General features: G+C 39.4%; 1 protein-coding gene across 1 annotated transcript; it reads left to right on the top strand.

The window, feature by feature from the left end:
- The first annotated feature begins 397 nt into the window (after window positions 1-397).
- On the top strand, window positions 398-27,894 carry pigl (phosphatidylinositol glycan anchor biosynthesis, class L). The gene is made up of 7 exons (XM_017459634.3): window positions 398-753; window positions 2,120-2,219; window positions 18,054-18,144; window positions 21,096-21,163; window positions 24,022-24,053; window positions 25,030-25,163; window positions 27,202-27,894. Exons 1-7 carry the CDS (start codon window positions 426-428, stop codon window positions 27,328-27,330), a joined length of 882 nt encoding a protein of 293 aa, XP_017315123.1. The 5' UTR covers window positions 398-425; the 3' UTR covers window positions 27,331-27,894.
- The last annotated feature ends 20 nt before the right edge of the window (window positions 27,895-27,914 follow it).

Below are 27,914 nucleotides of genomic sequence, written 5' to 3'. Positions count from 1 at the left end.
ATTTTTATGTACCAGCCAGGATAATGTGGTGTGACGTTAAAAGGTTCCCCACTGGCGGCTTGACGTTCCTGCAAGCCTTCCCCACCCAAACCTTTAAAGTATGGCTTAGCTATGTTTGAACCTATAACTATATAATTGGCAATTTGCCTTATTTGAAACATTTAACGAATGTTAGGATTTGTGATAAAAAATGTATATATTAAAAACGCATCCACGTTTTAAACAACCCCAAATGATCTGTGCATACAATTCTAATGTACATTTAGTCATATTCTCTTTATTTGTATAAAACATTAATGGTATTGTGATAAAACGCTATTATTTATTTATTTACGCATCTTGCTTTTCGCAGAACGAAGAAGGTTCAGAGGAACCTTTGGTAAGAGTGTGTTGTTCTACCCGGATTATTTTGTGAGACGGGAGACATGTTTGTTTTGCTTTCAGTCACCCTGTGTTTCCTTGGTTACATTATTTGTATAAAACTGATATATAATAGATTTAAGCGGCTATGGCCGTCGTCACGGAGTAACATTTTACGTTCTTCGAGTCCTGCTAAAGATGTAAACTTTCTGCCGTCACGTGATCCGTCTGATTCGCCGTGCAGGACTTGCGGTAATGCCGCGCGCCCGTTTGATGAAGTGCGGGTTCTGCTCGTCACCGCGCATCCTGATGACGAATGCATGTTTTTTGCACCAGCGCTTTTAAAACTGACCGAATCAAATGCAGCCGTTCACTTGCTGTGCTTGTCATCAGGTATGTCTTCCTTTAAGAGTTTCACAAGCACTGGAGTGTTTAAAAGTGCTCTTTATTCGATTTTTGTCCTGCTACCATAGCAACAGGTCAAAGTGTTCATCATGACCTATTCCCCCATCAACATTTAAGCACACATTCAACATAAGTGAGTTAACCTTATACTTAGTTGCCTGTTTATTAAGTATACGTTCACATATACGTTCTCATTCTTTCATTCATCTTCAGTAAGTGCTTTATCCTGTTCTGAGTGGAGGTGGATTCAGAGCCTGTCCCAGGAACACTGTGCAAACCCATTCAAACTCTCATTCACCTTCTGGGTGCAATGTAACGTAGCTAGTTCTTCTGACGGTATGTTGGGAGGTGGGAGGAAACCGAATAAAACACGCATTGCTTTTTCATTCATGTAAACCTTCCATATAGGACAATTTCTATGCATGTCCAACAAAAGACAGGGATCAGCCGAGGTCCACCACTGATCAAATACTATTTCGATGATGTATCATTCTCAGCAGGGGGTTTAGTGGTTAGTACGTTTGCCTCGCACCTCCGTTGGGGGTTCAAATCCCGTATCTGCCCTGTGTGCTTGCATCTTCCTCCAGGCTTCTGGGGTTTCCTCCAGGTACTCTGGTTTTCTCCCCCAGTCCAAAGACATGCAATGTAGGCTGATTGGTATTTCCAAATTGTCCGTTGTGTGTGTATGTGTGTGATTGTTCCTTGTGATGGATTGGCACATTGTCCAGGGTGTCCCCCGGCCTGAGTTTTTTTGTTTTGTTTTGGGGTTTGTTTTTGGGAATTAAGATTTCTAACACGCCTATAATTAGCCATCACATTGTTGTGGACATTCGAAGAATGAGCCTAATACATGGATAGTCCATAAAATAGATCTGTTCTGGGGTTTGTGGAAAACAACTAAAGATGTCCCTAGATGCAAAAAGTTTGAGAACCACTGAGTGAAATGTTAAACATTACACCTGCAAGGTGGACCAATAAGGTAGCCATGTCTTATAAAGTTGGCAGGAAATACACAAACTATTTAAAAACTCACTGTATCTGAGATACTCATACGCCACCATGTCAGCGTCACTGCTGTGCTGAGAATGGTCCACCTGGTCCCTTGCATGCTCCCTTTTCATTGAGACTAAAATAAACAGCGGAGACCTGATACTATAATCAGTTTAGCATTTACTATACAGCACTCAAGCCTAAGACAGAAGTTTTGCACCTCCAAAGTGACATAATAATTGTAGGTGTACTTGACTTCACTGAAGTGGCAGCTGAATGTGTTACAATATGATGTGAATGTATTGTACTAAGGATTATGTGACTCGGGAATGACGTCATATTTGTATATGTCTGTCCTATTTAGGGAATTACTACAATCAAGGGGCCCAGCGTAAAGAGGAACTGCTTGGCAGCTGTGCTGTTTTAGGAATTCCAGCTCACCGAGTCACTGTTATTGACAACAAGTAAGAGCAACAACACTCCCTGAGGTGCTAATAAGCATGGTTTAGCTGTAGCATTCACATTTTTTTCAAGTGACCCCAGGAGCTAAAACTGTGATCAGAATAAAATGTATCGGAACGCAAAATAACCGAAAGGGAAAGGACTTACGATGGAAAATAAATGCATTTGCTTCTGGTAGACTTTCACTTCATGGCAACTTTATTTCAGTGAAATTTGACCCACTGAAAAAAGTGGGTGGGGCTATGATGTGTATTGTTTATGTTATTACCATCCACTGGAATATTGTTTGTGGGATTTTGTGGTAAAAACTGATTGATTAAATAAAATATAAGGAAAATACAGTCAACAGAACAAACCAAAATGTATTAGATAGTTTTCCAGCAATACAATGGCAAAATCTCACTCAAAAGTATGTACTTTTTCTTCACAAAAAAAAAATTACATACTTTTAGTGCATAGTATAAGTAGGCGAATTGATATGCAGCACTAGTCTTGGGGGAAAAAAAAGTCTAATCTTACTTAATGCACCGTTTAATGCTTGTTGCTAACATCCAGTTTTAGTCCACACAACAAAAAGGATGTACAGATCTGTCTTAGAGTTTCTCTTTCAGGGCAGATACTGGCCTGAAATACAGTTGGATCAGATCTGATGTATTTTCCAATAGAATCCCAGCTGTGTAGAGAAAGAGCGCGTGCTGTTCCTTCGAGATCCTGTTGAAGGTAATAAAATGGGTGAGCTGAGGGATCTGATTTTATTTACCTCGTCATATTAACTTACAGGACTCTTGTCTTCAAGCCTGCCATTACATCTCTGAGCTCTGACGTCGGAAATGGATCAGAAATAAGAGATGTGGCACTCGTGCATTCCCATCAGTGGAAACTCGATGCTCGAACTAGTTCAGCATTTCCAATACAATTTACAATACATGAGCCTCAAAACTGCCCCATTAGGCTAATCAAGTGTCTCCTCATCCATCAGTCTTCCGCACTGACAACAAAGCCGAGTTTGCTCACGACCTTCCTTCTGCGCTCTGTGAATAAACAGTGAAGCTCAAATGGTGAGGCCCCCCCCCCCAGCCCTCAGTCCCAGCAAGCAGAGCCATTAATGGCCTACCATGCTGGGTATGGACCCTCCCCTTCTCCCCTGGCTACCGAAAGAGCAAACAGTGGTCAGGTTACAAATCAAGGCTGTCCATTCGGACCACAACAGAGCTTTAGAGCAGCCGGGCTGATGTATTAGCCCCCTCTGTCACTGAAACCATTAAGTACAAAGTGTGTCAGAGGAGAAGTTATAGAAGTCGTGAATATCAGATCTGAGAGGACAGGAGATCCCCAGGGCATCGTTCAAGCTCCAAGCAGTGGGATAGGAACTTTTTTTTAATACACATTAACTTAAAGGAGCAAACTCCTACATGTCCTGACACTGTATTATTATTTTATTTTCAGAATCACAATTCATCCTGTAATTTCAGTGAACCAGAAATTATACCCTAGTCTTCCCGAGCGTTCAAATACAGACTACTCTGAGCTTCTTTTTCATGCCCTCGTCATTCCTCGTCCCTTAGATGCACAGGAACGAGCGGACAAATCCTCATTCGCAGATCTGCTCGAAACAGGGATGATGTCAAGCGTTGGCCGTGGCTCAGATTTTGAAATCAGCGGCTGAAACGGAGGCCCAGCTCAGAGGCTGCTGCTTTAAACAGACCCAGCAGGTTTATTAACCGAGGTTAGGGTTTCTGTGCATCATGCTGTGTAGATCGTTCTGGGTGATAAATCTGCTGGAGATGGAAATGTGAAATGATCCTGGTTGAACCAGACGAATTTGATTTGTTAGAATACAGTAGGAAAATCACATGTCTGACTTCTCAACTACTCAGAAGCTTTATTTGCCCTACAGCAGAACTGCACTGTAATGCGAAATGGCTTTTGTGGCGTTTCGGATATCGGATAAGCATGAAGCACAAAATGAACGTCAGATATTCTGGCCCAAATTTAGACGGTCGACTTTTAAGGAATCACATTTGTTTATGTTTCCCCACAGCCTTTCAAATACCTTTAAATTACAGTCTGACTCTAGCTATGGTTGGATATCTTCAGATTAGAGTCCGATGTTCTAAGAATATCACCTGACATCCTGCCAAGCAATGTGCTATGGAAGCAAATATGTGTGTGTGTGTGTGTGTGTGTGTGTGTGTGTGTGTGTGTGTGTGTGAACGCGCTGAACTCTCGAAGCTGTGATTGAAATCTCCTGTGCTGTCTCTTCTGGAAGGCCTAACACTTCATTAAGCATGTATTGGAAATACACTGAGAACAGCTAACACCTGGATTACAGAGTATTTACAGAACAACTGCTTTAACTATTATCAAAAAAACCCTGATGCAAAAAAAGGTTCTCGGATCCTCAGCATGTGGGAAGTTTTGGTGTGTGGCTCTAGTTTTTTGGCAGAGCCCCTTCCACAAAATACAGTGCCTCGTCCGCCAAACCGCCGTGTACATTACCAAATGGGTATTTAGTTCCTTCACCTCGAGTGTTGCTGAAAGAACTTCCGCAGTCACTGATGAGGAACAATCCAGAACGTAACACAAATTCTGACATGCTGTACATTTCCTCTTTACGCTATTTATTCTTTCGCCAGACGCTTTTATACAGAAGCTTACAAACGAGGAAGCGCACAACTCAAGCGTATATCTGAGTACTTCAGGGTCAAGTGCATTGCTCAAGAACCCAAAAGTGGCGTTCTGGCAGAGCTGGGATTTGGAATTCACAACACAAACCACTGGAGTTGTTTTTCCACCAGCCAAAGTCCACCCTAACCCCAGGCGCTAACAGTCCAAGTTAACTTGGAAAATCAAGGCTCTGGTGTAATGCCTTAAATCGAGCACACTTTCTTACAGGCACAGCTCTCGAACACAGCAACATCAGGGCATTTCTAGTTCCAATCACAAAGATTCAAATCTCAAAGCTTTCAAACCAGCACTGCCATCAAACTGTTTGGGAAACTATACCATGACTGGCACACACCCTTTTTCCACCACCAGAACGGCAATGCTGTGCTGATTCAGGGAGCTAGTGGTCATTTTTAAAACCAGTATGCATTCCCACCATTTTGAGCTCCAAACCATTATAGCGTCAGATGAAGGAGTTTCCAAATGCACACTATGTAAAAAAAAAAAAAAAGTACCTATAAATACTTACGGCATTGAGTCAAATCCTTTCATGTTTGTACACCATACAGCAATATTGTTATAAACAACAACAGATTTATTGATGCTTTCTTGTTTTGCTTGTAGACTCTGCCTCTCTAAGATACTCTTTTTATACCCAGTCATGTCACTGACCTGTTGATAATTAACCCCCAGCTGTTTCTTTTTAGTAACACGTACTTTTCCAGCATTTGGGTCCTCCATGGATCGGACTTGTTTGTCCAGTACATCCCACAGATGCTCTCAAATTGAGATCTGGGGAATTTAGAGGCCAAGTCAACACCTTGCACTCTTTGTCATGTTCCTCAAACCATTCCTGAACCATTTTTTGCAGTGCGGAAGGGTATGTTAACCTGCTCGAGGGTGTGATGAGCCGTGGGAGCCCGGTTCACCAGTTGTCCGTCCTTGGGCCACTTTTGGTAGGTACTAACCACTGCATACCGGGAACACTCCACAAGACCTGCTGTTTTGGAGATACTCTGACCCAGTCGTCCAGCCATCACAGTTTGGCCCTTATGAGAGTCGCTCAGATCCTTACACTTGCCCATTTTTCCTGCTTCCAACACGTCAACTTCGAGAACTGACTGTTCACTTGCCTAATATATCCCACCCCGTGACAGGTGCCATTATAATGAGATAATCAATGTTATTCACTTCACCCGTCAGTGGTTTTAGTCTTACGGCTGATCGTTGTACATATCAAACAGTGCCTTGTTTAAATGACATGCATGTAAAATGCGACAGCTCTCAGATGATAAATAAGGAATAAAATATAACGCTGTTACAGTAAAATAATCAACGACAGCCTGGTATAGCCTGACATGAACTGGAGTTCTTGTTACAACCCTGAAGTTGATTATTTTCCTATAGCACCATATCCCGAAGTGTTTTATTCCTCTTACGCTACAATAATTTGGCAAGAATTACAGTTATTGAATTGTAAAAGTTTTGTCTTATATTGCAAAACAAGTAAGTTCCTGTTAACGCTTATGTTATAGCATCTATAAACAGTAACTCCCTCACCAGCCTCTCTATTTGTCTCTTTATTGAACTTTGAAAAGACAAAAAAATGCAGCTCTGGAAAAAAAGATTTAAAAAATATTTAATGAGACATATATAATTCAAATGGATGAAATTCATATTCAAATCCTTTTGTCAGATTCCAAGCTCCAAACCAATGACTACGTTTACATGGACGGTAGTAATCTAATTATTGACCTTACTCTGAGTAAGATAATACTGTGATTAAGGTGTTTACATGAGTCGCTTTTAGAATACTCCTGTCATGTTCCCGTTTTACACGTTTTAGAACATAATTAGATGAACAGCCCGCGTCATTACGTCACCGCGCCACGCTGTCCGACGTCCCTCCGGAATGTATGTATCAACATACAGTTCATCTTCGTTATGGTACCGTATACAGTTTTGGGTGTTTGTATAATTTTTTTTTATGAACGCTTTAAGTGCAGTTAATTATTTGTCATGCTGTACGTGCTAATAGACGACTGCTTGAAGCCGTGGGCTTCATCTCAAACCGCATACTTACCGTCTATATAGTAGCCAAGATACATGTATTTTTCCCCACTACAGGCCTATAGTAGGCAAGCATGCGATTTGGGACGCAGCCGAACTCTCTTGTTCGCCGTAAAATGTTGAGAACTGCCGTGTGTGATCGTGTCCTGTCTCAAAATGCGGTGAAAACTCTCACACGACGTTCATAATGTGATTACGGTGTGTACATGTCTGTAATACACGTCCATAATGCGACTAAAACAGGAGTACTCCACCTGTCTTAATTCGATTAGAGCTTAATTCGTCTATGACCTTAATTAGATTAAGGTAAGTAAAAATTGCTGTTTACATGGTAGTGTCTTAATCAAAGTATGGTCTTAATTGGGTTAAGAGAGGATTATTGTTGTCCATGTAAACGCAGCTGTTGTACGTTGTGGAATTTTTACAAAACAGGATAGTCATCACTTACACTGATATTTATATTTAGCATAAATACAGATACAGCCTAAAAACCATTTGGCTTGTTGTCACGGTAACATTTAAACATGTGTTTTGGTACATTTCCAGAGATTTGTAGGATCTACACCAGTGAAAATGTTCTCTAGGACACTTATATTACTTTCTCTTTTAATTTATCACACTTTATATTGTAATATATGTATATACAGTGCCCTCCACTAATATTGGCACCCTTGGTCAATATTAGCAAAGAAGGCTGTGAAAAATTGTCGTTATTGTTTAACCTTTTTGATCTTTTGTTTAAAAAAAATCACAAAAATTCTCTGCTCTCATGGATATCAAACAATTGGATATATAACACAGGTTCATCCAAAAAAAATCTTATCTGTTATATATAGGTGTGCAACAATTATTGGCACCCCTATGAATTCATACGAGAAAAATATATTGATATTTTTTTTAGTACTCCTGGGTGACTAGGAGCAGGAAATTGTATATAACATATACTGTATATTTTCAAAAAGACTTTTTGAGGTAGGTGTATGTGTGTGTGTGTGTGTGTGTGTTAATCCAGCCAGGTCATTTGGGCTGAAGAGAGGTCACAGAGAGGACTAGTGAGTGTGGAGTATTAAACCAGTCTTAACGTAATTGTTGCCTCTCTAATACGCTTACACACACACATACACACACGGTTAGACTGTAAGTAATGCTACAATTTCAGGTCACATGGTTTGCCTGCTTCCCTCTCTTCCTCTCCGCCTCCGCTATGCTGACAGCCTGTGCGTTGCAGTGCACTCTGGGTAATCCTTTGCTCGCCGCCCCAACCGCACGTACCAAGACGACCTCTCTATGTTTTCTCTCTCGCCTCTCTGTATTATTCATGGAGATGGAGTACAGATGCTGTCTGTGTGTTCAGCCCACCTGTCTGTTGGGAAAACATGAGCACAGAGTTCTTGTCCTATTTCCTCCCTCCTCTCTCTCTCTCTCTCTCTCTTTTTCTTTTTCTTTCTCCCTCTTTCTCTCTCTCTTTCTCTTTCTCTCTCTCTTTCTCTCTCTCTCTCTCGCTCTCTCTTTCTTATCTCCATTTCTTCCTCCAGTATTTTTTTTCAGACAGAAGAGGAGGTGAGGTTCCTCAAGAAAGCTTGCTGTTTCATGCATTCGTGTTACACCACACTTCCTGTTGCGCCTGTCTTCAAATGGTTTGATGCGTATTTTAAACCCTCCGAGGTTCTTCTGTTTTATTACAATTCAGCAGAACTCAGCGCTGTTGAATTTTCAAATCCGATTGGTCGGAAGATCAACCTTTTCTAAAACAACAACTCTGACAGTAGTTCCTGCTGCAAGACAAAGCACAAGTTTATATTAACGCACATGTTCAATATGTTATCGTTTCCATGGTAACCATAGTAGCTCCATGTAATCTAAACCTAGAAATAAACAGATTAAATAAACATGTTATTATTTAACAAAGAAAAACGTACAACAGTCGATAGGTCGATGTGGAACCTTTCTGTAAAAAATGTTTATTTAACGCTTATGGAAGGAGTCTCCAGTGTCAGAGCATTGTAATGCAAGTTTCCTACCATATCGTATATAGTCTATGATATACCGGTACAATTCCTTCCCATGATAAGAATTTGTCATCCCACGATGTTGACGATATAGTTGATGTGTTTACACGCCACAACGTGGGCATCTCACACGTAAAACAAGAACAAGCATGGTAGAAGGCGGAGTTTCAACCCTAGTCGAGGAAGAAAAATTAATCCCCAAAAAAGGAGTTTCCTCTGTAATATGGAAGTGATTCAGATACAGAAGATCAGATGTGAATCACACGTCTGTGATTTGTAAAGTGTGTCAACAAAGGGTGGAAACACATCAAATCTGTTCCACCACCTCAAGCAAAAACACAGACCAGAACACGAGGACAGCCAGAAGTCGGGCGAGGAGAAAGCATCAAACGCCAAAAAGATAGTCTTGAATGTTACTATATTTATATTGTCATTTATATCGTTACCGCAAAAAATACCATGAAATATCGTGATATATGATATATGATCGTCATATAGTTCTATATCACCCATCCCTAGTTTATAGATGCCATAACATCAACAATAACAGGACGTTCCACAACATTAAATGCAGCTGTGGAAATCTGTGGTAATTTTGAAGAATTGCAAGCTCCTCCGAATATTGTGGAGATTGTTGGATTTTGCGTTCATTTCTGCGATCGCAAAATCCCGGAGGCACCGATCTGTAATTTTTTATGATAAGTTCATCTCAGTTTTCCTGACCAGCAACAGAACATTTAACTCAAAACTGCAGCATTCAATTTGTTTAATTTGCTACATTCTCTAAATGAAACCGTCTGTTATTTCTTACCGAAGTGTGTTATATAAGTGCCACAACAGCCGACTCTTCATGTACTCCAGGACGAACGTTTTTGATCCACACCAGAAGTCCAAATTTCAGTGTTTAATTATACGTTCGGTGGGAAATAAATCCTGTTTGATTTATTGGCTAGAAGGCAGGGCCGGGGCACTGAGAACTGAGGCCAGGGTCCGGAGAGGAGCTGCTTAATGCGATCGCCAGACGGCACGGGAAACACGCTTCCTGCCAAAAGTTTGTCACGAGACAACAAGATAGATATTCTTTTTTTTTTTTTTTTTTTTTTTTAATATACATGCGCCTTTTATTTAGGAGGTAAACATTAATCATACAATAATCACACAATGATCGTTCTTCTACTGCAGTACCAAGGGTTTGTTTAATCTTCATTGTAGATTCTGATTTAATATCTGGTGTAAAACAAATGCATATTAATGCATATCATTTTCACCAAATGGGATGCGTACAGCAGGATGTGATTGTTGATATTCTTTCCCAGTATTCTTGCCTTTTTTTTTTTTTTTTTTACATTTATTTATTTATGCAAATGAGACTTCATCATCTAATTAAATACAGTTGAGGTCATACAATTATATATAAGGCTTGCAGAATCTGCTAAAAAAAAAAAATTTAATGTAAAGACTGATCATACAAATCACCGATCATTATGTTCAAAAGTTTACACCCCCCCTGGCTCAGCCTTCTTGAGCATCAGTGAATGTTTGCACCTTTTGGAATGGTTGTGTACGAGTCCCTCAGTTGTCCTCAGTGTGAAAAGATGGATCTCGACATCATATCGCCGCTGCTGGAAAGGGGTCAAATATGCAGAAGTTGCTAGACAAGCCAATTTAAAGCCAAGAATGACTAGCATTTTAAAGAAATTCCTCTGTAATATGTTTGCAATGAAGGATAGGAATGAAATTTCATGTATTTACAGTAGATGAGCTAGAAATAAGGAAACGATTTTGAAGAAAAAGGTTTAAAATGGAAAAATACACCACTGTGGTTTAATGTGTTTACACTCTAGTTATGGAGTTTATCAAGGAAATAACATGTATAGCATAAATGACGCATAAATTGAACTGAGCTTTTCAGGAATATATGACATGATGTGATTGTATCAAGTGGGCGGAGGTTAGTTTCAGTAAATGTTATGGTTGCGAGTAGCCAAAAAAAAACCCAAAGCGAAACAAACATTTTTCTGTTGAGTTTAAATTGTTTTATTGCTACAGTGTAAGAATGGAGGCATGTTTATAGGTTTAATTTATTCAGAAATCTGAAAAAAAAAAAAAAAAAAAGATTGATGTGATCAAAATAGTTGTGTCTTGCCTTAAAAGTGTTTGGATGTTAAAAGACAGATACTGAAAGATAAATCAGAAAATCATGCATGCTAAAAGAGTTCAAAATCAGTTCAACCGGTTAGATATCCCAGCATGCATTGGGGAGAAAAGCTTGTGCTCCCATGTCACCAGACAAAACAAGTGCTGGTGCATGCCCCCCTCTCCGCCTACGCGCACACACACACACACACACACACATCTCCAGTAGGCCAAAGTTCAACCACTACATTCACATGCCTGCAAGCAATTACACATCCACATCCAAGGGTTGCTGAGAGAGAAAGAGAGAGGGAGGGAGGGAGAGGGAAAGGTTACTCTGGGCCATTTAGCACTGTTGCCATAGCGAAGCTAACACTCAATCCAACTTGAGAAAGGTCAGGTAGATCATGTGTCTTTTGTTTTCTTTTTGTCTTTCTCTCTCTTGCTCTGTCTGTCTCAGCTGCCAACTCTGCCGCTCGTCCAAACATCTCCTTCAAAAGCCCGATAATAAACCTATCACATCTGATTTGGAAAGAGATCGTTCAAGACAAGAAAACATTAAAAATCCATACTGCAGATGCTGGAATGAAATTCGGCTTTTGTTTTATTTTCTTTTTCTTTTTTTTATCTCATCCTGACAGACGTTGCTGCAGAATGTGTCGACGTGCACAAACATAGAGTTTATTAGTATATCTAGTATAAGTAGAAGCTAAAAGAGAGAGGGGAAGGAAATAACAGCTGGGTTTCTGTCATGCAACATGGCATTCAAAGTGTAGGCAAACCAGTTTGTAAAAAAAAAAAAAAAAAAAAGGCGTGACTCGAATTGAACTTTCCTGACTTCCACTCCACCCCCCTTTCCCTAGTGCATCATCCCTGTATGTTGGCCCTTCCTCTTTTAAACACCATCCAACGCTCTGAATGGCCACCAACCCACTGTCCTCTATCTCTGTCTTTCCACCACACCCCTTTGGGAAAAAAGAAGAAATGATATTCCTCCCCCCCATCGCCCACTCTGAGATGGTATCACCCACAGCTAACCTCAGTGACCCTGGCTAGCGCTTGATTTGTGGCCAGATCCATCATGGACCAGAACAGCCTCCACTGTCCAAATCTCTTTGTAAGCTGAGAGAACGGGACAGAATGAGGATGGAGGGTGGCAATTCACCCCACCCATCCCTCTCACACTTGATGATCTTCATCACTCTCACATCCCTCTACCATCCTTTCTCATTCTTTTTCCTATTTTCACTGTATCTCACTCGACAGCTTCCTCATTCCTTCACCTCCTTTTACCCCCTTGCTCCCTCATCTCTAACTTATTGTGTTTACATTTTTACCCTTATACCTCTTGATCTCTCTCTCTCTCTCTCTATCTCTCTCTCTCTCCATCTTGCTCTCACGCTCCGTTTCTGACCTTGATCTCATATGTTGCTGCAGGCTGTTTTTGACAGGTTCACTGGCAACTGTTGACACACACCCGAATCCAAGCTTCAGTCGTCCTATCCAATCCAAAATGTATGCCAAAAAATGTATACAGTGAGAGACAGAGAAAGAAAAGTTTGTTCAGTCAGGTAGAGGTTCAGTTGTCCATTAGATAAAGCCTGTATAAATCCATTCCATTAGCACGGTAAGAATAGTCATGGACTTTTTCAAAGTGTACTTCGAAGGTTAAACATTTTATCTGCTTTTATACCACAGTGCAGTTCTGATTGGTCAAAAGGTCAGAAATCACAGGTTTATTCAGTCCCTCCAAAAATAAATACAAAATCAAGCAAACCCTGCAATATTCAGGAGCTTGCAATTTTTCAAAATTACCACAGATTTTCCTGTAGATCTAGTACAAGACGCATCATGCCACTAAAAGGTCTCATTGACCAACAAACCTCACTGCAAAAGACCGTGCAGAAGAATTTTGTGCAATTGCACTGTCACCAATTCAAGTAGTTTTCTGCCAAAAAAAGCACATTTTGGGAAGAGCAGCAGCAAAATCAAGCATTTTTGGCCCCAACAATCACAAAAAAAAACCTCCTGCACGAACTATTTATATTACCGTGGTCTAACACGTGATCGTTTCTATAGTAACGACTTTCACAAGGACTTGTGTGGTATTATAAAGCACCATATAAACTTCTATAAATCTAATATTAAACAGATTCCTTGTTATCTAACAAAGAAAACCATCTAAACATTGAAGCTTTCTCTAAAGACGTTTCTAGTAACAGTCAGTAAAGTCTTTCTAGGACAAAGCGGTTTGAAATTTCTTGGAAACATGACTTAATTCAATTCAGTTTTATTTATATAGCGCTTTTAACAATGGACATTGTCTCAAAGCAGCTTTACAGAAACATGTAAACACAGGATACAGATTTTAAATGTGCGAATTTATCCCAATTGAGCAAGCCGGTGGCGAGGAAAAACTCCATAAGATGTTAAGAGGAAGAAACCTTGAGAGGAACCAGACTCAAAAGGGAACCCGTCCTCACCCTCAAGCTGTGGGAAAGGCTGTTTATAACTGCTACAACATAAGTCATCATAGGAACTTGTTTCGTGAAAGTCCCATAACATGACTACTATAAATGGACAAAAATATGATCTGTTGATCTTTAATAAATGGGGGGGGGTGGGTAGCGTAGTATACGAGGAATAAAAATGTTTTGGGACGTGCTGTTACTGGAAAATAATCCATTTCGCGGCATAACACCAGCCCATCGTCCTGAATGTTTTATTCCTTACTCTTATTCATTGTTTCTACTTGGATAGTCGCTGGCTGGAAGTGACTTTGATTTGAATGGTATTTAGTGAGGCAGAATTAAATGAATATTAAATCTCAGCATTTTGCTCCTGTACCCCCTCCGTCACCCCTGGGTGTACGCGTACCCCAGTTTGGGTACCACTGCTCTACTCTACAGGCCAACATGGATCCTGAGGGCAGAGCTTTGTGAACATGGGTGGGAATGGGAGGGGTCAAGGAGTAAAAACAAAAAATCATTCAAAGACACAAGCTATGTCCCAAATTACATAATACTCACTGTGCACTTACACTATGCACCATGTACTCTACCGTCTAGTGTATGAAATTTAGAAGGGTAGTATCATCTCAAATGGAACACTAACAGCTTTTTACTAACCAGAAGTTTAAGCCGTTTCCAAGTCGATGAAAAATGATGTCAAACACACGTAATTTTTTTTGTTGTTGTGCTAGTGTCAGCGCCTAGTAGCTCCGCCCCTCTTCCGCTACTTAAGTAAAGCTGCGATTGTATAAGTGCATCATCCGGGTACTTGAAGTGCACTTCTTCTTGTTGGAATTTTCAGTGTGAATACACTACTCACACTATTTATACTAAAAAATGGCATAGAATAGTGCATAAGTATGCATTTTGGGACACACCTCAAATCTCACTTACCGCACCTTTAATAGGCTACTAATCTAGTAGATGTAGATAATCAGTACATAGAACATTAAACACAAACACGGTTTTAAACACAAACCGTTTTTGTACGTAATTCACATTACGTTAAATCGTATTGAAAAATAGCGTAACGTCCTATAAGTATGTAATTGGAAGCATGTTCACATTCACGTTGGTATTGTGACATGTGTGGTGCAGCCATTTAACATACACATACAGTATTCTTAGCTCAAATGCAGTTCCTGAGTTGGATTGGGATGGAAACGGTTAAGCTCTCTGCCCCGCTCGCTCTCTGTGTAATGATGCCCCTCAGCACTTTGATTTCAGCTGAACTGCAGTGACCCCAGCATGTCTGAAACACTCTCTGCACGCCTGGTTGCCTCTCTCACTCTGTCTCTCGCTCATGTTTGATGTCGGCGCAGAGAGGCTGTGCAAGAAATGGGAGAAAAAACTAAATGGAAAAACAAGGCAGAGAGAGAGAGATACAGAGGAAGAGGGAGACAGGGAGAGGAGGGGTGCTGTGAAAGATTGCCCAGCAAGCTAGAGGTTCATTGACCTCTAATACATTGCTGGCTGAGCAGGGTGTCCGGGATGAAAAGGGAAAGCTATTTGTGTGTCTGTGTCTATGCATGTGCGAGACAGCAATGCATGATGGCCCTAGTTTTCTCTGGGCTCTACTTTCAAATGAATGGGAGGCAAAGCCCCAGGCAACCTCCGACCCCAGAGTTCAGAAGGGGCCTGTAGGCAGCGTTCCAGCTGCGCTGTGTGGGACAGCAGCACTAAATCATTACACACACACACACACACACATACCCACACACACACACACACTGGGCCTACCAGCACACTCTCACACTACTGCCCTCATGGCCCTAAAATCTCTGAAGGAAGAATGGGTACAGTTTTGGTTGGAGCTCACCAGCCTGTAATGTGCTCGTGTGTGTGTGTGTGTGTGTGTGTGTGTGTAGGTTTTCATGCTCTTACAAGGATCTGTTATGACACAGCTTGTATTAATACATTATAAAAGTACGTTGTATTAGTCTGTGGAAGGCACTAGCCTCGGCTAATAAATAATTTGTGCCACATTTGGCAAAAATAACTGCAACCAAACAAAGCAGAATTCACGTTTCCCTCAATTACTACAAGTTGTCCAGGTTCTGAAGCAGCAAAGCATCCCCACACCATCACACTACCACCACCATCCTTGACTGTAGGTATGATGTTCTTTTTGTGGAATTCTCTGTTTGATTTATGTCAGATGTAACGGGACATCTGTCTTCCAAACAGTTCCACTTTCAACTCATAGATTTGGGGAATAGGTAACTAAGGGGGCAAATACATTTTTACACAGGCACAGTTGGTATAACATTTTTGCCTCAGTAAATAACATTATCATTTAAAAACTGCATTTAGTGTTTACTCAGGTTGACTTTGTTTTATCTTAGATTTTGTTTTAATTTCAGAAACAATTTGGTGTGAGATATACACAAAAACAGAACTGTACTTGCTAATTAACTAATTTCTAGAACACTGTTGGTAAATTAGTTAACTTAACTAGTCCATCTAGTGAGTTAATGATCTAATTTCCAGAACACTCTTACTGACTTAACTAGGCAGCTAACCTATCTACCGAGCTAATTATGCCCTTTCTAGAACACTCCGACAGTAACCTAGCTATGTAGATAACCTATCTATCTAGTTAAACAATGATCTACTTTCTAGAATTCTGTGGTGAAAACTTAGTAAGCTAACTAACTTATCTAGCTAGCTAATTAACTCATTTCTAGAACACCATGTTAGTAACTTAGCTAGCTAATCTATCTAGTTAGATAGATCTCATTTCTAGAAAGCTATGTTGGTATTTTGCTAACTGTCTAATTTCTACAACACTACAAATTTAAATTAGCAACCTAGGTTCACTAGCTAGCTAAGTTACCAACATAAACATGGGGCAGTGGCGGCAGTGGTGGCTTAGCGTTTAAGGCTCTGGGTTATTGATCATGGGTTCAAGCCCCAGCACTGCCAAGCTGACACTGTTGGGCCCTTGAGCAAGGCCCTTAACCCTCTCTGCTCCAGGGGCGCCATATCATGGCTGACACTGTGCTCTGACCCTAGCTTCCTAACAGGCTGGGGTATGTGAAGAAAACAATTTCACTGTGCTCTACTGTATATGTGACCAATAAATACTCATTATCATTATAATCTATATTAACTATGCCAAATGGAGACAAACCATCAAAGAAGATTGAGTTTGAGGTTAGGAGTTTTTGAATGACTCTTTTGTGAACATAAAATATTAAATCATGTGTAATGGGTGTAAAAGTACTTTGGGAAAGAAAGTAATGGGTTTTTTTGTGCCTGGATCCTGCTCACCCACAAATGTGGTTATAATTAGGCACTGAATGGTAACTGTGTTAATTTAACAGCTGCCTTGGTGGATAACGTTACAGTGCTGCTCATAAAAAGAAGTCTGTATTTTATGTAGTCCCTGTGTGTATCGCATAAAGAGCGTCACCTGGATCATGCATATTTTCTTTACATGGACTACTCTCCATGCGGTTTATTTCTATCACTATGTTTATGTTTATCGCTAGTCTTGTAACATTTTTTTAGACTGTTTTTCTATTCACAGCTTGCAAAAGCTTAGTTGCAATACATATAAAATGTTGCAACATACAGCAGGTTGTGCAACAGAAAAGCGTTCACCTGACCATCGTGAGTTCAATTCCTGATGATGTCACAGCCATCCGTGGCCAAGAGTCCAGAGAGCAAAATCTCTGGGTGGGACGGATGCTATACTCTCCAGTCCCTCCACAAGAGTTTGAGATCGAAGAAATTATCTGCAAGCAAGCAAACTCGGCGGAGCTTGCGATTTTTTTAAAAATTACCACAGATTTACCGTAGATTTGGGCCAAGACTTGTCATGTGACATCATCACAACAAGCCCTTTCGATTCACGTGCGTCGAAGATGAGTACGGCTAAAGGCTCTCGTTTACCAACACACATCACTGCGAAAGACTGCAAAACAATTTCGTGCAATTGCAATGTTGCCAATTCGAGTAGTTTTCTGCAAAAAAGCACAAACAACTCCAAGTTTCATCGCAAATTTTGAAAAAGGCAACAGTGAAATCCAGCATTTTTGGTTGGAACAATCATAAAAACACTCCTGTACGTTCTGACTCTCTCTCCTCTGTCAGTCAGAGTGACACTAGCCAATCGTGGGCACCTGTGGGCTCATGTATTCAGAAGAGGGCAAATAGCGCTTTCACCTGGCTGTGTTACGCTGCCCTGTGACACGGCAAGAGCAGCAGTTCGAAAACATTGTGTTGTGTGTTAGGGGAGCGTTAACTCCCCTAGTTGAGTGGGAATTGGTAAGACGAAAAATGGGAGAAGTTTTGGCTGAGAAATTTAGGAAATTTGGAAGTCACTAGTCAGAGTAGCCAGTAAGTAATAAAGTTGCACATCTACTCACGTCTTAAGTAATTATTATTGGTGTCAGTGTGTTATATAGTGCCTTTTCTTTTCTCTCTTCCCTTTCTACAGAGAGTTGCAGGATGACCCAAAGACTGAGTGGAGCATTGCGCTGACCGCATCACTGATCCTTAAACACATCACAGCTTATTCCATTAACCTGGTGAGAACTTTACTTTCGGACCTATACACTGCAAGCATTAACTAGCTAATGACTTCGACGAAAAATTAGCTTTTCCACAGGCCGTGTAATAAAACTGTGACGATGGAAATGCTACTAAATTGTCAACATTTTCCTCAGATAATCTTGGTAAATTACCTAATCAAGCAATGGAAAAATTCACACTGAGTAAGGAATAAAACCCAACAGGTTTGCTGTAATAGGATAATAATGAACGACCGGGTGGCGTGATGTTGCCTGACGGGAAGCTCGCTGATTTATTATTACCACCCCAAAGTTAATTCTTTTCCTATAAGAGCATGCCTTGAAGTTTTCTTATACCACAGTATTTTGCCAATACTAACCATTTTTAATTATTAAAGAACAACATGACGACACACCTTGTTTATAGATAATGTTTTGGAAACAAGTTGGCTCCTGGTATTACTTATGTTATAGAAGTTATTCTTAAATAATGCATCACTAAATCAACCATTATATGTTTTGTTCTTTGTTACATAATCAGTAGTGTGTATTGATTTGTAGGGAACAACGGAAACCAAATCATGTCACCAAAATGGTCTCCATAGCATGAGTCACTGTTTTTCCTTTTATCACCCGTCTGTATCTGAGAAACCAATTGCCTTGCACATCTGGCCCATTTTTTGTATCCATATTTTTTAGGATTTACATTTGAAAAGGTCTTCACCCAACTTTCAACTCCACAGCTTTTACTGCTTCATGGATGGCTGTGTTTTGTGCAGGAAGATGGGGTGCTTTAATTTAACAACCAGTCCATTTAATCCATAGAGTCTACCATGGCTTCCGCCATCTGCATTTATCCTTAATTACACACACTAATATCCCACAAAGCTCCTGGCCTCTCCTGGGCCACTAGCAAGCTAACCCAGAGATTTTTATCAGGCCTGCCTAAGCGTTCCGGGAAATTTCCCAACTGGGATTTCAAATCAACATCTGAACAAAGGTTTTTATTTTATTTTTTTTACCCCATACAACTCCTTTCTTTCTTCTTCTCTCTCTCTCTCTCTCTCTCTCTCTCTCTCTCTCCCCCTCTATCCCTCTCTTCTTGGCAGGCCATTAAGGCTCTGATTAAAAGCCCAAGCACGAAAGACTCGCATAAACAAACAATAGCAAACAAATGAGCTGAAAGAGCGAGTGCTGTTACGAAACAACTCCGGTTTGATATTTCCCTGAGCATGTGTAAACACGCGAACTCACCAGCACCAAACCAGCGTCCCTCCCATCCTGCCGGGCCCAGTCACACTCCAAACAACCTTTTTCTGATTTTTATTTAAAACATAATCATAATGAAAATCCTCAATTGGACCAAAGCCATTATTTTTGTCTTGATTTCACCAGTGGAATGAAGTTTAGTGTCAAAAGGCTGTTATTATAGCACAACATTTATGGTCATTGCAAAAATGTAGCATCTGGCCGTTTATTGTCTGTGTTTCAGTATTTATGATTCAAGACGAACTTTACACAATGGAACAATTAAAGGACAATAGGATCAATAAACTGACCGCCGCATGTTTACTTTTAGACAGAGGTGATGACCACTTCAGATACCTACCACATACAAATGTTCTGCTCTGCTCCCCTTTATGCAACGTGTGGATTTCTGTCATATAATCTCCCACCTCGTGTCTGCAGAAGCCGCTTCCCTCGGCCTGTTTGCTTTGGCAACTTTCTACATTTCCACCAAATTTTCTTATTATGTCCGTCTCCATCCCTGTCTAAAAAAATCATCCTGCACCCAAACCCCAGCAGAAAGGCCCAACTCGAGCCTGCTGTATAAAGAACAGATGGGATTTCCCAACTTTTTGGTGTGAAAAAACACATGCCGTGCATTTCTGCCTCCCTGCCAAACCAACATCTGGCAAAAATGCTGCATCTTCACAGGATTATCTCAGATTTTTCTCATATTTGTTTTTAGCCCCACCAACCCACAATGGAATAGCGCAAATAGGAAAAGCACTTAAATGTCAGTTCTTGCCACTTGTATGCCAAGTGTCATGTTCATATTGCAATTAATTTTACATACAATATTTACATCTAGCTTTGGGTATTCAACTTCACCTGGAGCATGTCTGAATTTCATTTATAATTCATACGCTCTGGGGAAAGCAAAGAAGTGTATGAAATGTAGCATGTTTTGTTTTGCAATGAATAAAAAAGTTAACAAGTAACCCGTAAACAAGTAAACCGTGAAGCAACATGGAACCCAACTTAACAGGAATTATAGCGCAATGCTGTTGTTTATATCAATGCACTCAATTCTAATTGTTTTGTTTGTTTTGTTTTTTTTATAACGGCACGTCTAATAGTAATAATAGTAATAGTTAATAGTAGTTCCAGCTACAAAGTTCGTATTAACGCACTTATTCTAATATGTTATTGTTTCTATAGTAACAGCTAAAAAAAGAGGCGGTTGAAAGAACAGCTGCTTATAGCTATTGTAATGTAAGTGATAACAGGAACGTGAATGTTCCAGAACATTAAACATAACTATAACGGACAAAAAAATATAACGTGTCTTTCTTTAATTCATAAGAAAAATTGTAAATGTTGGCAAATTGCTGTGGTACAAGAGGAATGGAACCCTTCGGGAACACGTCCTTGCGTAGCTTTACTTTTTCCCCTCTCAAATAAGGAAGTCTTTTTGTTCTATTCAGTTTTAATGGCTAGTTCAGATGGTAGACAGGCTGTTATGAAGCTTTGATGGGTGGTATGAAGTGGGTCCTAAATTTGAAAAGTTTGTAATACTTTTGTGGCAAAAAAGAACCTTGGCCCATTTTCTTACACGGTTCTTACACAAAGCATACATAAGCTAATCCTACAGTGCATCCACATATTCGTGTCATGTGTCAGTGATTGCCGAACATGTTTTACCTGTCCACATTTTTCAGATCTAATATTAAGACTCTTTACAGGTGCTGACATTTGATAAGGGAGGAGTGAGCGGGCACGCCAATCACATCTCCATCTACAAAGCATTCAGGTAGTTTTATTTTCAGTTTTCAGCTCGTTTGTGTTTTGGGAGAAAATCTGCTTCAACCCAAATAATGAAATCTCATTTATTTCAACTTGATTCGTTTGTGACATGAATCTTTACGTGGAGAATCTAATAAATGATGACATTAGCAGGAAGCTAATAACAGTGGTGATGGAATTCAGATAAAAGACACCGCACCATCAACATCAATTCTATAAGATAAAGACAGCTGTGTTGTTATTGAAGCAACTCCAACAATTCATCACGAATAAGCTAAGTTTTTAAAGTGAGCAGCCTTTAATCATTGTTCACTGCATACACATAGAGTCTGTCTGATAAACTTGCCATATCTTCACACCCAATCACGCCCTCTGTACAAGGTTACCGAAGTTCAAATCCCCAGTGAAGTCTATTAAGATAAGGCAGTGGTGAACCAAAGCACAGGTCACTTCTCCGGAATCACAAACAGAGATAAAAACCCGACCAGGGTTCCTGCGATATCCCCTGAAGGAATTGCGCACTAAAGAAATCCGTGTTTGGTTATTGAGCAATGGTCGGTCGGAAGGCGAGCAAGCCAATGGTTTTTGTCTCGTCCAAATCCTGTCCTCATTACAGCGGCATGGAGAAGTGATAATACACAGACGTCTGTGTGTTCTCTAGTTCATTACGCACTTCATTTCTTTCTTCCATTTGGATACAGTATACTTCGTACTGTTCTTTGAAAATAGTATGTGAGAATTAACTTTTGTTATACTACAGGCATTTTACTTAAAATTAATTTTAGAAATTAATTTACAGTGCCTTGAATAGGTATTCATCCTTGTGACCTTTTCCACACTTTGTATTCTTACAACCTCGAAATGAAATGGACTTAATTGGGATTATATGTCATGATTCTATACAAAATTGTACATAATGTCAAAGTGAAGTGAAATCAGTATAGTTTACAAAATTAATTAAAAAAAACAAAACAAAAACTACTTAATTATTGCCTCTTATGGTGGAAATTTTCAATGCTTTTGCTATTTTCTTATAGCCACTTCCCATTTTGTGAAGCCCAACAACCTTTTTCCGCACATCACAGCTATATTCCTTGGTCTTACCCACTGTTATGACTGACTAATAGAATTTGGCCTATGTGTTACCTCATATTTATACCCCTGTGAAACAGGAAGTCATGGTTGAACAATTTCCCGTTCCTAGTTCCTACCCAGGTGTACTAACAAAAAAAAGAAAGAGTAAAATATCAATGGGAATATACTTCAAATATATTTTTCTCATATTAATTCATAGGGGTGCCAATAATTGTTGCACACCTATATTTAACAAAGTTTTTTTTATATAAACTTGTGTTGTGTTTGCAATTCTTTGATATCCATGAAAGCAGAGAATTTTTTTTGAATTTTTGTGAACAAAAGATCAAAAAGGTTAGACCATTTTTTCACAGCCTTCTTTGCTCATATATAACATCTCGGAATTACCTCAGATCACAGTTTTTGTAAAGAGTATTTTCACAGTTATTGTATTTTAGCCTTAATTTTTGGAACAGAGGTACAGCTAGCATAACTGGCTAAGTGTCTGTACTGTGGAAAGAGCTTTTAAGGAAAATCTTTTGATGAGTAAATGTATAAATATAGCAATAACTCTCAGACTCAAGCAAACAAGCTGTTTAGCCATTGCTAATTAATGCTCTGTTAGCATTAGCTTGTTCACACTGGCATTAAATTAGCTAAGGGACATTTGTCCAGCTTTCATTTCACTACAACATGAAGTAGATGAAGAGACAGCAGAGTATAAATGTGGTTTTTACATGTCTAGGTGTTGTCACTGTTAGCTTTTTCATCACAGCTTTCGTTCTGAAAACGACATTTTCAGCTGTTGATTCAGCTCTGGTTGTTTACTTGGGAATTTGGCTTGTGTACTCAGCTGTTTTTGGTCCACTGAAAATATTCATACAAAGTGTTGCGTACTTCGTACTGCTTTTAGGCAGGGATTTAGTATGAGTAATGATCATAGTGTGCCTTTTTGACAGGGCCAGAGATGTATATTTCTTTATTCTAACACACGAAATGTAAACAGTGAAGGCACTGGTAGTTGAATCTGGTGTAATAAATACGGTAAAATGAGAAACTCTGCAGTCTGTAGTCCTCGAGTTGAACATGTGTTGCAGCGCCCAGTGTGCTCCCACTGTTCTGACCTCTCTCCCAGTTGGACCCTTGCCAGGATTAGTGTTTTTCTTGAATGAGCTCAGAGAGTCAGATGAAAGTGTTTTTACTGTGGCGAGCTGTTTTTCTTTGCCTGAGCACTGCCATGTCTGTAGCAGTTATGAAGTGTGTTTGGAGTTATTATTTATTTAGTTGTTGAGCTATTTTTATTTATTAATTATTTTTTTTAAAAATAAGTCAATCCAAAAGTACATAAAATACAATGCGAGTTCTGTAGACGTCATCTGATGGATCAGATTTGAGCTGGGATTTGGTTAGCTGGGTGAAAGAGACGGACAGGGAGGTGGCACTGTGGTGGGCCAAACCAGGACACCATGGAGATTTCCAGGAACTTGGTTATGGATTTAGAGCTCTCTCTAATCACACGTACGTATGTGTGTGCGTATGCGAGCCTGCTCGTCACAAAGCGAGGAAAAAAAAGGGTTCATGAGGGTTCGAAAAAGGTGTCTGTTCACTTAATATGCATTTAAACAAACCCCTATTTGCCTTCATTTTACCTCCAATGGTTTTCACAGTATTAACATTCAACTTTTTAGTATTAGTTTAGTATTTCTTACTTTTATCTTCATCATTGTAGTTTGAATTTTTCTACTCATCTAACACTAGCTTCTTTTTTCTTCATCTTCTTTTTCTCTTCAGTCATCTAGCATTTGTTGGGAGAATACCTGAAGGTAAGTCGTATGTTTGAGTTTGTCTTACGTATTTCTGTTGAAGTTTGTTTCAGCTGGGAATAAAAGTGCAAAGAGCCACCCTGGGTTGAGATTTCTAGTTGAATTGCGCCACCTGCTGTTTGCTGTTATTCAGTGCATTTATGCTGCCTTCATGTGCTATGGGAATTATGGTCCATTTGATTTGCTGACATAAAAGTTGAGCATAATTTCGAGTTATAAGTAGTAACAAGTGGGAACTTCAGAACCTACTTTAATACCCAGGTTTCCAACTTGACACTGAACTTTACCCTTTTCCCATGATGCAGGAGAGGATGGTTTCAGTGATTGTAGGTGATCATTTATTTTTATAAACAGGGTGTCCCAAAAGTCTCCCTACATAACACTTAAAACTCTCCACAGATTATCACTTTTTTTAGCAAAAGGTCTTCTGAAATTTTTCATACTTAGTTTATATTATATATTTTCATAATATATAAAGTTTAGATAGACTTTAAGAATGCCTTTGACAAAAGAAGAACATATTGAAATTATTCTCATGGCTGGATCGGGAAACTGTAGCAAGGTTGTGTTGGACTTTAACAGGAAACATGGGAAGTGCACATCTCACACACATCACTGTGGCCAAATTTGTCCACGAACATCCACTGACAACCGAAGTGGTGCTGGAATATGTAGCCTCCTACGTATGGAGACTTTTGGGACACCCTGTAGAACTTCCTACATTGATCATCTGAGTAGACATTGATCATCTGTATCTTTTCATTTTGTGCATTTTTACATAAGCTGGGAAGATACAGGTTAGTGTTAGACAATCTTTCATGATTATAACTTCTCAAGCTGTAAATAGCTTGAAAAAAGGCACATGAAGGTAGCATTAGTGGAAAAGTGCCACCAGGGGACAGTGTTGAACCACGCCACTTGGGCCTGATCAATCCTTTTCTCAAAATCTAATACGCATTGTTTTTCCCCCTCACAGATTGCCAGGTCCTCTCCCTACAGACCATTAGCATCCTCAGGAAGTATCTGTCTATCTTTGAGCTGCCAATCAGCTGGCTCTTACCCTCGGCCTTCTGCTGCATCATAGGACCAAACGAATACAAAAAAGCTAAGGTGAGGAAACAAAGTAAGCTTTTAATCAGGCTCACATGACCCCTTAATAAACAACATAGAACTATTTCTGATTTCTCTATTATGATATTCCCTGTAACTGTATGCTGTGTACGATTAAAACACAATAGGTCGTGTTGTTATAGGAAAATAATCAATGAGGGAGGGTCATGGTGACAGGCTGTACTTCTTATCCATTTTTAGCTAAGTTTAATGTTTTGAAATGCCAACAAAAAAAGTTTCATTTACATTACAGCAACAATAAACAGTCATTCAATCACCAGCCTCTCTTTTCTTCTGTCCTAGAAAGTAAAAAGACAAAAAAAGCATTTTGTCATGTTAAAGAGAAACCGTAAAGTCTGAAAAACCTGAAGATTTTACAAAGCACTCCCACTGTTGACTCCTTCTATAAATGTTAAATACAAAAATCTTTACCATATCAACGATTATACTTTTTTTCTTAGTTAAATAGCAATATGTTTGGAAATTTGTTTATTATTGCACTTAGATTATGGATTATGTACCATAAACAATGATATAGGGTTACAGGTGACTCAGATATGAATGAGTTTATGTACATAGAGTTGAAAAAAGCTTTGAATCCACCACGGTTCCTTGGCGCATATTAGAAAATCCAGGAAGAAATGCACAGAAAGAGAAAGTAACCGAAAAAAAAATCATTTGAAAAGAACCAGAGGAAACAAATCAAAGGTTTGCGGGGCCGCTCAGGTCTCCTGACCTGATGTAAAGAAGGTAGTGTGTGACATCTGGAAAGTTTAAACGTATACACGACCAGTGAAAAGTGCAGACACGTCATCATAGAAGGGTTTTCGTCAGTTTGACTGTTGAAAAAATTTTTTCAGATGAATAATACTTAAGACATTAAACACATATGGAATTATGCAGTGACTAAAAAAATATTAGACAAATGAAAACTATTTTTGTCAGGATTTTGGACTTGCTATTTTGTCTTTGGACACCAGAGGTCCCCATTGTTCCCCCATGTTGAATTCCCTGATGTCTGTGATTAATATTATTAATGTCACATGTGTCTCATTCCCTTGTATCTATCCAAGTTGTCTTGTTCTTTAGTTTCCTCATTTTATGTTTAGTATTGTCAGGCGAACCCTTTGTGTCTCATCTACGGTTCTCTGGTTTTCCTGTCTGTTGAATTACTGAAACCTTTTTGTGATTTTACCTTTTTCTTCACCTTTATGTTGGATCACTTCTTTGAGGGGATTTTTGCACTGTGAATTTTACATTGGGTTGTTTCCTGCGTTTTACCCACTGAACTTTGTGGATAACCTCACAGAGTTTCTTGCTTTGCCTTTTTCTATGTTTGCATCTTTTTGGATTTTGAACTTTATGAATCACTTTGGAACTTTTACCCCATTTTGAGTTCATCTCTGTATTTGGGTTCATCCCATCTCCTGTTCCTCACTGTTAGAGCATCTGACCTCTCGGCCCTGACGATTTTAACAGGATTCCTGATTAAGCTTTGCACACATTGGTCATTTTCTTAACCGGCTTCGGGAAGGAGCTTCACCCAGGAAGCTTTTTATTAAAGTTCCCAAATAAGCTATGCCTCTCACTGCTTGTCTTAAGTTAGAGATCAAAACCTAAGTCTGAAATGAATGCAAAAGCTGTTTGGATGAAATAGGATCCGGTACACTGTAAGTGGCCTAGAAGCCATCATCAGGGTTCTGTACAAGATGTTGGAAAGTGAATTACGGGGAACTTACTGGACTTCTAAACCCTTACAGTCATAAGGTGTGTAATTATTAACCAGTCCTTAACAGCCATCTGGGAATGTCATATTTACCCTACTGAAGTCTAATCAGGCTGTGCTAAAGGAAATTTATCAGATGCCCAGTATTATAACCATCTACATATGTTTAGTCCTGGTGTGTGTGTGTGTGTGTGTGTGTGTGGAGACTGCCAGTATTCTCAACACAATTTGATTATATTTTACAACACATCTGGTTTTATGCTAACATGTGTGTTTATTCTTTATTAATTGCCATCTCTCTTTCTTAATCAGGAGGCCATGTTTCATCACAGCTCACAGCTCCTCTGGTTCAGACACCTCTACATATTGTTCTCACGCTACATGTTTGTGAACACCTTTCGAGTCGTGCCCGTAGAGAAAAATGATGTGAAGTTCTACTAGAAGGAATGCTCTCCGACTCTGAAGAGTACTGTGACTGTCCAAAATAAAGCACTGATTTTTTTTTTTTCCTTTTCAATTTAATGATTATAAGAAATGCCCTGCACACACGCACACAGCTCAATTTACTGGAATATAGCTTTATTTATTTTTTTTTAAATTGTAAAAAAAAAAAAAAAAAAATTTTAGTTGTTACATGTTCTGTGTTTTGTTATACTACTACTTTAATGCCACTTTCACAGTTTACTTATTCTTGGACTTTAAATACTTTCAACACTACATAACCTGTTAAAGTGGAAAATAGCCAAAGGCTGTGACATTATTTAAACATTTCATTCCATCTTGTATGCGTGGAGTGTTTTGTTAAAACCATATATATATATATATATAACCAAACGTATAGTGTGAAAGCTGCTTGTGTTCTGTTGTGGACAAGAGTAAGACTTGTCTACTGTACCAATTAACTTTGAATACCTGAATACGCTTTGTAAATAGTTTGTATCAGTGTTATTATCGATGTTATTTCATTAAACTCCTAAGATTTAAGAATAAATAATTCCAGATGAACATGGGACTCTGATGCCAAG

The sequence above is a fragment of the Ictalurus punctatus genome, chromosome 28 (assembly GCF_001660625.3).
Source record: "Ictalurus punctatus breed USDA103 chromosome 28, Coco_2.0, whole genome shotgun sequence".
NCBI classification, from domain to species: domain Eukaryota; kingdom Metazoa; phylum Chordata; class Actinopteri; order Siluriformes; family Ictaluridae; genus Ictalurus; species Ictalurus punctatus.
The sequence above is the reverse complement of the archived record's forward strand: the minus strand, read 5'-3'. Positions and strand labels throughout refer to the sequence as shown.